The 13531-nt window shown below is 37.4% G+C and overlaps 1 protein-coding gene across 3 annotated transcripts in view; it reads left to right on the top strand.

The window, feature by feature from the left end:
• Positions 1 to 13531, top strand: part of tbc1d22a (TBC1 domain family, member 22a) — a 158596-nt gene that overhangs the window by 121241 nt on the left and 23824 nt on the right. For all 3 annotated transcript variants that reach the window (XM_035955194.2, XM_023285538.3, XM_023285539.3), the window contains one exon: positions 7544 to 7639. In XM_035955194.2, the coding sequence (XP_035811087.1) occupies positions 7544 to 7639 (96 nt within the window). The remainder of the gene's footprint in view (positions 1 to 7543; positions 7640 to 13531) is intronic.

Genomic DNA, 13531 nt, shown 5'->3' with positions numbered 1-13531 from the left:
TCACCCTGCGGCACTATCACCTTTTCACCTTGTCTAGAGTCGGTTTGTCAGAGTATCGAGTTGGTCCCCCGTCAGGCCTCTTTGTTTTGGAGGGATGAGTCTAGTCAGACAGCCAACGCAGCAGTTTAAAGATGCTGTGACATTGCAATACTCCTTCTCGCTTTGCATTCCTCGTTCTCCGGTTCTCCTCTGTTCACCCTTAGCCTCCTAGCCTTGCTGCCTCTCCCACGCCGCCTCCATCGACTCCCCTCACTGTACCAGCATCACCCTTTCCTCTCCCAACCCCCCCAACTTTGATCAGCGGCGCTTGTCAGAGTCTGGCGTGTCTCCGCCAATATGGCCGCCCTGACACGACGAGGGTGGAGGACCGAGCATAACAACGGAGGAGGGGAAGAGGTAGAGACAAGTTTGACAGAGTCACCTTGGCGCCCGTGACAAACTTTATTTTGCGAATCATAATGACGAGGAGGCCTTGAGCTGGAAGCAGGAGGGAGTGTCAGGGAGAGAAATGGTGAAAGAGATCGATGGGCGGTGCTGTGGAGGGAGAGAAATGTGGAAATCTCAGACTTTAACAGTCACTTTTTCATATTTGATTATAAAATATGCAAAGATATTTATTTGCACTTCAGTGTGATACATTTAATAATATGGAAAATCAATTACTTTCATCATTAATACTTTGTGTTTTTTTTCCCAACATTTTTTTCCCTCCTTTTCTTATTTAGGGCACTGTCACTTGATGTGGTAGACATATTGAAAAAAATATTATTATTCACATCTTTGCTTAGAAGAGAAAATTATAAAGTTGGAGCCACAATTAGCTCAGCATAAAGACCAGAGGCAGAAAAATCTGACTATACTAGCTCTCTCCAAGCATCAAAGATTTGTCTGCTTGTATCTTTTAAAGCTGACTGATCAAGATGCTATATCTTCTTAGTTTAGGCATTGTGAAATCAAAAATGTAAAAATGGCCATTTACAGTTTTACAGTGAGTGTACCACGGAGGCCATAGGCTAAGCTAAGCTAACAATTTCCCCTTTTCCAGTCTCTTTGTGAACTGAATCCATCCTTCTGAACTCTAAGCGGTTTCTGCGCATTTATGTTCCTGTCACATTTTTACTAACTGTAGGCTTATTTTGTGCTGCAGTAAAAAGTCCTGCATCTCCATGGAAACAGTACAGCCATGGCTAGAAGTCAAGAGAACTTGAAAATGTTTGGTTTTTTTGTTTAAATGCCATTAAAAAATATTTCTTCCAAGTGTCCACATATGTTACCAATACTAGAAGAAAATGATGGTTCCAGATACTGTAGGTAATTTACAACTTCCGGTTTTATTTGTTTCCCTCCTTGTCTTCTATTTCCTCTACATAAGCACAGCCTGCAGTTCAGCTGAGTTCAGCCGAAAAGTCCCTGAATTATTGTCAAGTGAGTGTTTATCGCGGCTGAGGAAATCGTAACTTTTTAGTTGTGACAGGGAGTGTAGAAGTTTTTATTTTGTTTATTTAATTTTTTAAAATAGAATCTGGTTAATGCAAACAGTTTATTTTAGCAAAATGTTTGAGACGTAGAATAGAGTGCTTTTTTTGTTGAAATATGACAAATTATTATATGACAAAACTCTAGTTGTTTTTTTTCCTAACAAAAACAAAAGTCACACATGATTAATTAAAAGACTGTCACAAAATTGAAAATTAAAATGATTTTTTTGTTTGTTTTTACAGTTTCTTGCTATGATAAATGAAATGACTGGTGATTTTTAATAATAGTATGCCTTTCAGACCTAGTTTTGTGGTTCAGAGGGTTAATTCCCTCCTAGATGCTACCCTAGACATATTCATACAAGCATTGTATCAATCTTCTTCTCGTCTACTTTATCTCCAACACTGTCATACCTTTCCTTTAAAGAATTAAATCACTTTTCTGCCGCCGCTGTTTACTTGCATCCATCAAAAATACTCTTACTCTTGTCAGGTTATTGTCAAAATTCTATTATAAATAAGCTTCAAAAATAAGGCTGGAACTGACAGTTATTAGTCATCATTGCTTTATCTGTCAATTATATTTGTTCGATGAAGCCACCAGCCTTCAGTCTAATAAATATTAAAAAAGGTTTTATATCTTCAAGACCACAAAAACTGCAAATATTGACATTTAAGATGTTTGTGATGAAAAAGTGACTTTACAAGATTGCCTGAAAATCTAAATTGTATCTGATAAATTCACTCAAATAGAAATCAGGGGAAGCAATAATTATTCACATATGAGAAGCTAAAAAAAACCAACAAATATGTAAATGTCATTTTTGCTAGTATAAGTAAATCACTTACATAATGAAAAGTCATTTCAGCACTAATGAGCATCAACCATTTGAATTCCTAGATTAACCTGTGATTCAAGTATTGACAAACTTAGCAAAGATGTGTTTTAAAGCTCATTCATCGTAAATAATTCTTAAAAACCTACATTTTGATTGTGCATAATATGGGGCTGTGGTCTCCAGGTTGACTCTTTGATTTATTGGTAAATTTGCATTGGTTGGAAAGTTGTTGGTGTTACTTAAATAAATGCTACATCAACAGCCTTCTATGATTAATCTCTTTTTTTTGGTGGTGAGATCCATAGATACCTTTGAGCATCCCGACTTTTTCACAACTTTGAACTCACCCAACTTAATTAAGAGTTCAGGGACTAACTAATGTTTACTGAATGTTCATGCGGAGTCGGCACCAAAGTAATTGACGCCATGTTGAACAAGTTGTCGATGAGGCTGGATTTTGTTTAAACGGATGGTTGAAAATGTTGAATGTTAACTTGGCAAACAGCAGTTTGTCTGTCGTAGTTCAAAACAAGGTAAACTTGTTGGCATTATGTTTCTTAGAGGTTCTTGTGCTGCGATCACTAGTTGATGTAGTTTTACGTTCAGAAATCATATAGTTCTGAGCAGGGGAACGCTGGCCTCTTCTAAGTCTTTAACTCTCAGTTCAGTATAAAAAATAAGGTGTAATGACATAGATTGTAAAAAATAATAACAGTGGTCATTAGCAGAAATCTATTTATTTTTCTATAATTGAAAAAAGTATCAACATGTTGAAAAGAATGTCTCTACATATTATAAAAAATTAATGCTTGCAGTTTCAATTAGTTTTTTTCTATCAGCTCTGAATAAACTCAGCCTGCGGTTCTTGATTTTTTTTTTTTTCAACAGACTCTCGTGAGTTCCTTTTATTTTAGTTAGTTTTGGCAAAGTTTTAAACAGAAATTTTGATGAAGTATTGCGATATTAAGGTCAGGTTTGGTTAATTTCCCTAATGAATCCCAAAGTTGCTCGTAACTAACTCAAAGACCATCAGAAAGTTGAAAATGTGATGATTTTTCCTGTTTTTGCAATTTCTAGCTGTGGACCATTGGTGAATTTTGGAGTTCAGAGGGTTAATATGCAGCAAATGCTTATTTTTAAGTTTATTCATGATTGATTTTGGCTAATAAAGCTTCCAGGTTGAAGGGGTTTTTTTGGTTTGTTTGTCTGCTTTTGTTTTGTTTTTGTTTTTTTTTACCCATGACAGATCAATAGATTAAAGAGTTTTCAGTTTTCTTTGATTGACTACCACCCGAGCAGACATATTCCTCAATATGTCTCCTTTATTGTCTGTAGAGTTCAGTGAGTTTTGCAGATTTGTACTTTCATGCTGTGGATGCGCAGAATTTTTACTTTAAATGCTTTGTCATACAATTGATTTAGTTGTACTGAACAAATGGATTTCTTTTTCTTCTTTTTTCGTCTTTCTGCTGCCACAAACACATCAAAGTGAGTTTGAACACAAGTCATACATCATTTTATCAATGCTTCACAGCCAGAGGAGGCAGCAGATTTCAACTTAATGATGCATTTCTCATGAAAAATCATAGACGACCAATCAACATATCAAGATTTCTTGTTAACAGAAGTTGTTTTTGATCAAGAAAAATTGCTTTGTAATTTGTGAAATGTTCTTCACCCTCATATTAATAAGAAAGAGAGAGAGAGAGAGAGCAGCAGGATGACAGACATTTGTTGAATGAGACTGAAAGAGGCGGCAGATTGTGAGAACAGAAGTGACGCAGGAGGGAGGAATCGAGTGAAATTCAGAGTTTCACAATCCCTAAGAGTTCACCGGTGCCCTCAACCATGAACTCACACACACACATGAATAAACTCATAGAAGAAAGGAAATTAAAACGTCACAAATCTCCCTGGACTGATGAACATCGTGCCACTCATACTCACTCATCTGTGTTTGCTTGGTTCACTTGTTTGTATTGGAGCTGCAACGCCAGACCAACAAGCCAATCATCTACCGGTTTACAACTCACATCACTCCACGCTTCACTGTTCACAAACACACCTCTTTTTTCCCTCTTTTTCTTTCACCACTCCCTTCCTACACGCTCTCTCTTTCCTTTGTTCTCTTAATCATAAACAGAAATTTGATAAATTGGTAAGTGGGAGGTAAAGTAGGAAGGAACACGAGCAACAGGAGATTCACGCAAAGCCGTAGGGAGAAGTGGAAAGATCAAACAACAATATAAAAAAAGACACAAGGACATCTTTTGTTTTTCTAGCGCTGTGTCTCTCTGTTCATATCTTTGTATCCTCTATTAATCTGTTTATTCCTTCCTTCCTGGAGGGAAATTCAATTATCGCAGCAGAAAGGCAGTTGCTGTTAATTCCTGCAGAGTTATGGCTCACTGTTATACACTGCATAAATGAGTGTAGTGCTTAAAGAGCAGCACTTACAGTTGATTACAACACCTAGACAAAGTGGGAACACTACACCCCTCCGTTGAACTGAAATCCTCTAAATTAGACCTAAATTGTGATAAACATGCTTGAGTTATTGGAAGATTTGTGTAGCTTTGGGCTTTTTACTAACTCACCTTTACCAAAAAAAAGACTGTAAAGTGTAATATCAGATTAAAATACATGTGTTAGATTCTGTTTTCTTAACTAAATAATGCAAAGATAGTAAAATTTTACAGTATTTGAATGCAGCGGTGCTTTTTTTTATATAAGTAGACACATCAGAGAGCGCACTTGCAGAATAATTCATGAATTTCTGTGATTTCTACGAGTGTGTTTCCTCCTCTTCTCCAGTAAGTTTGGGTAGAGATTCATCGATTCACCTCCGTGCATTTAATTCCATGAATTAAACCCGCTTGTCAGGTTATTATCTTGTGTATACTGTGGCCACATGACCTCAAATTTAAACCGTCATTAATTTATGCTGATTTAAGTTTGATCTCAGTTGTAAACATCATATCATTCCAGGGACACAGTTTTAGTCTTGTTTTGTTCAGCAGCAAACAGCAAACTAGTAGTAGGTTTGCAAAGTTTTATTTTTTTTTTCTTAGAAAGCATGACAAGTAATAAAACACAGAAAGAAGTTTACTAGATTGCTGTCAATGTCAACGACACGATATTATTAAAACCATGTTCAGTGGCGATAGGGTTACACAGCGTTTTTGCCTCTTTTACTATGTTACTTCCACATATCTCTTTATTTTGTGCATAGTTTTGATCATATTTAATTTATTTTATTTTGATCATATTATTTTGCTGTTCTTTTTTTTTCCCAGCATCTGTCCCATGGAATCAGGCTGCTCACTTTATGATGATTTAACCAAGTTTGTCTCTTATTTATCTTAAGTCTTCCTACCTGTAATTGATTTTTGACTTCAAGATTCATGCCAATAAGATACATATGTGGTGGGTCTCTTACTATAGTATTATAGTATAGTATATTTTTGTCGATTGTTGTCTGTGTTCAGACAAATAACCCTAGCTCCAACCTCATTAGCTGAGACTAGGTTTAGGAGATGAATGTTTATTGGTTTGGGCAATTATGGGATCAGGCATTCAACGTTTATATTGGTGTCATTACTGTATATTAACCCTATATCCCTAATTTTTGTAAAATAATCCAAGAAATTCAACTATTTTTATTTTCTTTTTTGAGGCAGATGTTATGTTTTTTTAAAAAATTGCCAAATTTACACCATTTATCATCAGATTTTCAGCTGACAGCCCTTAAATGTCCCGTTCTTTGCGAAAACTCAACTAAAACAAAGCTAAAACCATGATATTTCATTAAACACATTGTATTGTATGTGTCTCATTTCAGAACTGTGTGAAAATTACGCATTTGCACTTGCTAGATTCTATTAAAAACATAACAATACTCAGTGTAAACACTGCCTGCAGTTTATCTGAAAGTCAAAACTGCATGCAGATAGAAGGAGATAGATAAGTGTGGACATAAATGAAAATTGTAAATAGTAATACATGGATAGTATGTAAAGTCACCTTTTTTCAGTACTGGTACCACTTGTGGACACTTGAAGGAATGTAGTACATGTTGATGCTAGGTTTTAATCAATTTTTGTGAAGTAGTCACAGAAATTCAGCTTTTTTCCCCCTTTTTATATAATGTATGGCATAATAATGGTGTCATACTGCACAAAAATGACCTGTCTGAGTTCTCTCCACTTCTAGTCACGGTTATGTTGTTCCCATAGAGGTGCAGGACATACATTGCAGTGAAAAATAAGCCAGAAATGGTCAAAAAATACCAGCAAACAAGGGCATTTCAACAAAGGTTTGTGATGGAGGTTGTGTTATTCTGTAGTTTAACATTAGGATTTTCATTTTAACTGCAAATGTATATCAGTTCTCTAGTAATTGCTGTTAATATACGCCCCAAAAAACCCATATCAGTCCACCTCTAGTTCAGTTGTTACTACCTTTACGTGCAGTTTAATGCTTGGACATTCATTTAGAATGATTGAACTGTAGGTGTCAGGCTGATCCACAACTTCCTACTGTTCAGAATGAAGAGTTTTCAGCAGCCACAGTGTGACCTAAAATCACATTTGTGTGAAATTCTCCAACAACCATGTCAGATCACATTCAGAAAAGCTTGCATATTAAAATGCACTTTGGATATTGTGTCCTGCCTTTAAAGGGGGCATACACTCCTTAGTCACTTGCGTTCAGAGGGCCTGGTAATTATCCTCTCTGTGATGGTGCTCCGGAGAAAAATTAATAGAACAAGGAACATCTCATCCTTTGTCTTTCTCCGATTTTAATTCCCCCGGCTCATTGCCGAGTCATAAGGGAAAAAAAAGTGAGCTGCCAAACGTAACGAGGGGCTGAAATAAAAAGCTGTGCAAAGGAAAAGGGATTTGTATCTTTCTTTGTCGCCCTGCGAATGTAAATTTCCGGATTGTGACAGAAAAATGTTTCATACTCTGCTTTTCTCTCTCTCTTTTCTCCCTTTTTTTGTACGTATGGCAAAATACATCATGTATAAAACGCTGCTAAATCTTCCTCACAATGAAATGTGATGAAAGCCCGGAGCTGTTTGAGCTATACCGAGATGCTTTGCTTACATCCTTAAGCTTCTGTTTGAGCAGCATAACGTAGCAGTGATGGAGGTGTTATTTGTTTTGTTGGCTGTGAAATGCTAAACTTGTAGTAAATCAACATTTTCATCTCTTTTCTCTCTAGGCGGAACCAGAGGGCTTCTCCCATTTCCACCTCTATGTGTGCGCCGCCTTCCTGGTGAGGTGGAGGAAAGAGATTCTCGAGGAGAGGGATTTTCAGGTAACAAGAGACACAGGGGGGTGTCTTAAAGCTTTGTGTTCCCACTTGGAAGTAGGACACCAGCCGGCATGCACACATACAGTCCAGATTTACACATGAGGACGTGTTTTAACACCCAGCCGGCGACGCTGATGGTGATATACTGCGCATATCTTTAAATTTTGTGCTAAAAAAACAACGTTAACAACAGTCCAGCAGACTGTGGAGCTGCTCATAACCTACATCCCTCTCCATTACCTCCCTGGTCATTAGCTGTGAGGTTCAAAAGTCGTTGTGAGTGCATTAGTAGATGACAGTAGACAGCTGCCAGAAGGTGACTTTGGTTGCCAGCTCACTGGGGGATCTGCCTCCTTAACAGTCGCAACACACTTTAATACCGTCACAGACAAACATCATCTCTGCTCTTTGGCTGCTTGATTCTCTTCTCTGTTACTTCCTTAACCTCTTGTGATCTATTTTCTTTCTTCTTTTGAACATTTACCTCTATTTTCCACATTCTTATTGTATTTCTTACCTTCCTTTGTTGTTTATTGCTAAAGATTGATGTTTTTCAGTGAAACTGAGCAGTTTAATGACATATTTACCAAAGCATTCCCATTTGAATATTTGGTTTGATCCCTTCTTTTTTGACACACGTTACAATTTTCCAGAGTTTCCAGATGTGAGTGAGAGAATCTGCAATCTCAAGAGAAGATAAGATAAAATAAGATGTTGTTAATACACATGAGGAGCTGTAAAGGTGTGGTTTTGTATTTTATTGATCGATCTGGAAGAGCTGTAAAGAGCAAACACAGTTTTGCCTTTTGTTGTTAGCTTATATGGGAGCAAACTTTTGCTGAAACAAAAAGCTATTTTTGCTACTAACAAATCTGAGAAGAAAACAAGCTTAAAAAAAGATGGAGAAAAGAGAAATACAACACACTTTGGATGTACAACCTTCCTCTGCTCACATACACTTTGAACTTAATGCTATCTGCAGCATAACATCGACCTGGAAGATATAATATACTCATAAGCTCTTTTGTAGCTGCCCAGACAGCAGACCTGCTTCACTAAATGCAAGTGTTAAAATCGAACAGATGAAAACTTCGTCATGTTTACATGCAGCTGAGTTCTTGTCTGAAGTTCATACAGATTTTTTCTTTGAAATGTGTTTGTTAAACCAACTTCAAAGCACATTACAGAAAGTACAGATACGAACTGCAAATAAGAAGTCTGACAGTTCTCTGACATGCTAAAATAACACAGCCCATGAACAAACATAGAAGCAAACAACTCAAAATGGACCCATTATTCGAGATTCAATCTATTTTCGGGCTACTTCACTGCATGGCTTGTGTACAAAATACATTATTGCATATTTATTGAGTGACAGATTAGAATAAAGCAAAACAAAAAAAATCATAGAATAGAGGAATAAATGTTGTTTGAAGTCAGACTGACTGTTTAAACCTGCGGTGTTGAACTTGTGTGTCTTCCCTTTCTCATATTGAGAGTAATTAAATGTGTGGTTATGACACGTCTATCTGTCAGTCGCTTCCTTTTTTAGACTGTAATCCTTACTCTGAACCCCAAGTTTCTTTTTCATCTTGAACTCGTACCAGGTTTATCCACCATAGACTCTGTCGTACTGCTAGTTGCTGTAGTTGTCTACGTTGCTATTGTCGCTTCCCTGTTTAGCTCTGGCAAACCAATTATTGCTAGTTAATATAAAATCAGTTGTAACAGGTGCACAAGCTGCAATGTCATCACAGAAACCAGATTTACAACTGCAGTATACTGCAAAAAACAGATTTTCCTGCTGCTGAATATAACTGGCCTTTACTTACGTGTAAAAGTACCACACTTCAGGTTCGAATTTTTCTAAATGGAGAAAAAGTATTCACTTGTTTAACCAAAAAGTTGTTCGTCCAGTGCAGTAACATATGACGTTTGACTGTAAAAGTAACAAAAGCGACAAGGTCAGCTTAGTATTTAGGTGAACCTGCTTTCAACAGGGCCGAAGATAGCAACTATGAGGCGCAAGGTTGCGGAAATATTAAGGACTACACAAAATGGTGTCAGAAATAGGCATCCAAGAAGGGTCAAGCTTTTGGCAATGTGTGGTCCTCTGAGAAGAGACACTGAACCTGATGCAGGAATTGTCTGTAGCAGAAAACGATTTCTTTAGGCTGGCTCAAGAGTTTTCATTCAGCTGAAGCCCCAACTCCTTTTCCCATGTTTCCCTTAGCCAGAAAAGAGAAGACGAATGTGAGGCAAGAAGAAGATAGATTGATGAAATGTTGTGTTGTGAATCTGGGGAAGGCGTTTCATTCTGCAACAGACACCTTACCAACAGACAATCATAACAGCTTCATTTGAAGACACCTGGACTTCTTTTTTTTTTTTTTTTTTTTTTTTGGTTCTTGAAGGTTTTTCATCTCTCATCCAAGACGCTTCTTCCGTTCCGACTGTTGGTTCAGTCAGTTGGGATTCTCCAACACAGTTTTCTGAGGCAGTTTAGGAAAAGCTGTGAAGTGAGTTTTCACAGGAGGTATCGGAATAGGCCATGCGTTGATAACAAAATGTAATAGCAAGATTTTCAAAAAGTCCAACCATCCCATCAAAGTTGAGGTCACAAAGAGACATTACACCCTTCTAAAGGAGAGGGTAAAAACGAACATGAAACATGAAACCGGTGCTAGAAAGTGACTCCAAAAGTGAGCCAGTCTCCAGAGAGCCTGATACAACAAAAAAATATATATATATTTTGGTCTCTATTGCTAGTTTTCCCATTCTTGACAACCATGCAGTGGGAGGGACTTTTATATAACTCACCTGTTTGGATTGTATTAAGACTTCAAGTTATGCAGATGCCAATGTTTGCCTCAATTGCCAACATGGCAAAACTGTTATTCAGGAAACCGATGTATGATGTTACATGGTTTCATCCATCTTTATGCACAATCTGACAAGCCTGGCAATTGCTGCAAATAGAGATGAGAACAGAAGCCAGTTTTATTCCAAAATATTGTCTTAACTGTTTCCAGATTTTTAATGAGGAAAGTACAACAGGGTTGCTGGTGTATTGGGAGGGACGTACTGAGAGGGAAGGCAAAAGTAATAAGGACGAGGGGATGGAGTGCAGGAGTTGGCTTCTATAATGCACCAGCCACTGCCAGAGAAATGACACCATTTTTAATCTTTTGAATGTGGACGGACCAATAATGCAGCAGCATGTTTGGGCCTCTGGAGAGTTGTTTTTTGGATCTGAAGAGGCTCCCCATCCCAGATTTAAGATAGTGTAGCGGTGCTGAGTGACAGAAACTGAAAAATAAATACTCGGATTCAAGGTAGCCTGTACACTTTAGTTACTTCATTTTGACCCACAAGAGGTAACAAGCTCCATCTCTGAACATCCAGGTTAATCTTCTCAGTCAGTTTCTCGAAATTATTCATGTAAAGCAAGCAAAAGGGAGAGTGTGAGATGTTGATGCCAACCTATGTGAACCCACTCAGGGATAGGTAAAGTGGTAGTGCACCTGGAGGGATTCATTTAACTCACATACTATTATAAGTTTAAATTACAAACTTTTTTGAACTTGCTGAGACAATTTGACTCTACAGTTGCTCTCTTTTTTGTCTTTAGTGGCCTTTTACTTTACATGTCTGTGCTTTGTTTTTGATAATTTTTTTTTGTTTACACTGATTCTTCATTACCTTCTTTACCTTACACACAAACGCACTAACTTAGACAAACTTACTTCAGTGGTTTCCTGCAAACTCCAAAGTTTAACTTTCTTACAGATTTGCCACACAGACTACCAAGTGGTACGCCAAGGGCAAACAATCCATCCTCATGAAGATGAGAGGAAAAAGATGAGGCGAAGAGGGAGGAGAGAGGATCAGGGTGGCAATGAGAGTCGGAACAGATTAAACTTTAGAGCAATGGAAGGAGAAAGAAAAGTTTGTTTATGCACTGAGAGCACATTTATGGTGTGGCAGACTTTGTAGTTATTTCAAAGACATAATTTTGTCAACTTTCGTAAAAAACAACTTACTTAGAGAGTAATAAGCGTAATAGGTAAAGGGGCTGTGCCCTGCAAAGCTATTTTGAAATAGAACATAGATTGCTAACGCTTGCGGTGACGGATCTGAAAATAGCAGCTTCCAATGTGAGAATAAAGAGTGGAAATTGCAATGATTTACACCTTGAATCATAGCAGTCTCCTGTGCTGCTTCTTATTTATTTAAAATCACTTCAGAATTATTTTATTCTTCACTTGAATGAGAAATGACTTCTAGCACTTCAGAGGTTCACTGTTTTACTGTACATCCCCTCAGGCATTTACAGTGAAGAAAAAAGGCAAAATACACAATGCACTTACAGTTAATACAAGTTGGGGGAGGGGGTAGCGTGTTGTGTTTTCCTGATATTGACATTCAAACCTTCCCTGCGTCTTTTCTGTGACTCTTGTAATAAATATGAAGACATCTTCAAAAGTAACACACTTAACACGTAACATTATAACACTTAACATCCTGTGTTTTGGATGGAGGTTAGTTGATTAAAGGTGATTCAGCCACTGAGTGAAACGCTGGAGGCGTTTGGAGTTTGAAGATGACACATTAACCTGCTCATCAGTTCGTGCTTTCATATTCTTCTTTGCCTCGCTGCCCCTTAAACTTTTCTCTCACACCAGCTCAGACTCATAGGATTGATGCTTTTTGTTGGATGCAGTTTCAGATTCACTTAAGGTGGTCATAAGATTTTATAAAAATGGATTTCTGCAGCATTTTGAACTACACGCACACAAGAAACCCTGCTAACCTTCGTGTAGTTACTACATTCAACAGAAAAAAGCAACAATGCATTTATGGAAATTCTCAGCCATTGAACATGACCAGAAGGGCATACTTAGAGCAGACAGAGCCTGTGGGGAAGTCAATAGTGGCAGACTGAAAAATTATAATAATCTTTTCCAGGAGAAGACATTTGTACTTGAGAAAGAAATATCTCTTAAACTACTGGATAAGCCATAAAACTACATATAAATGCCATCTTCAGCTCAACATTTCCATTTGAATATGACAGAATAACTTTGAAAACTAATTCTCATTCGCCTCAGCTGTAATTTTTTCTTAATGGTGATCAGCTAACAGTAGCAGGCTGACATACAAAGCTAACATGGTGAATATGCTTACCATTATAACTGCTTGCTAAAGAGGCCATGTTATGTACGTTTACAGGCTTATGGTTTTATTTTTGGGGTGTACCAGTATATGTTTGTTAGAAGGATGTTTTGACTGTTCAACATTATTGATATTAGCCTATCAATCAGTATCAGCGTATATATGCTAATATGGAAACTTGATTTTACATAACAATACAGAAAAACATACTTGTAGTAATTTAGAAACTGCTTCATAGCTTTTCTAGCAGAGCAGCTTGGACTCCATTGTTTACAATACTGTTAGCACTGTCCACAGCACATCTAGCAGAGTATGTAGCACAGCCTAGCCAATGGTGGTGCGTAGTCAAGTGGTGTCTTTATTAAGTTTATTTAAGTTTATTAAGTTCTAGCTAGTACATGAAATACATTACCAGAAGGTTGGCAATCACTCCTACAGATACAACGGCATCTTAAAAACCCAAAAAAGTAAATATGCACTCCTTTTCATTGTGTTTATGCGCATGTTAGCATTTAGCTCATAGTAAAGCTGTGAATACATCATTGAGCTGCTAGCATGGCTGGTAATTTGTAGTCTTGTTTTACAATGTGTGTCTGCTGGTTGCAGATGTTCAAATGATTGAAAACAAAGTCAGAAGTGGGTGTCTTAGACTTTTTATACATACAGAACTCACTGTGGTGCAACTTTTTACAGTAGTAGTTTTAAACACTAGACTCAAAT

Source organism: Amphiprion ocellaris, chromosome 21 (assembly GCF_022539595.1).
Source record: "Amphiprion ocellaris isolate individual 3 ecotype Okinawa chromosome 21, ASM2253959v1, whole genome shotgun sequence".
NCBI lineage: Eukaryota > Metazoa > Chordata > Actinopteri > Pomacentridae > Amphiprion > Amphiprion ocellaris.
Note: the sequence above shows the minus strand (reverse complement) of the source record. Positions and strands in the feature narration are given on the sequence as shown.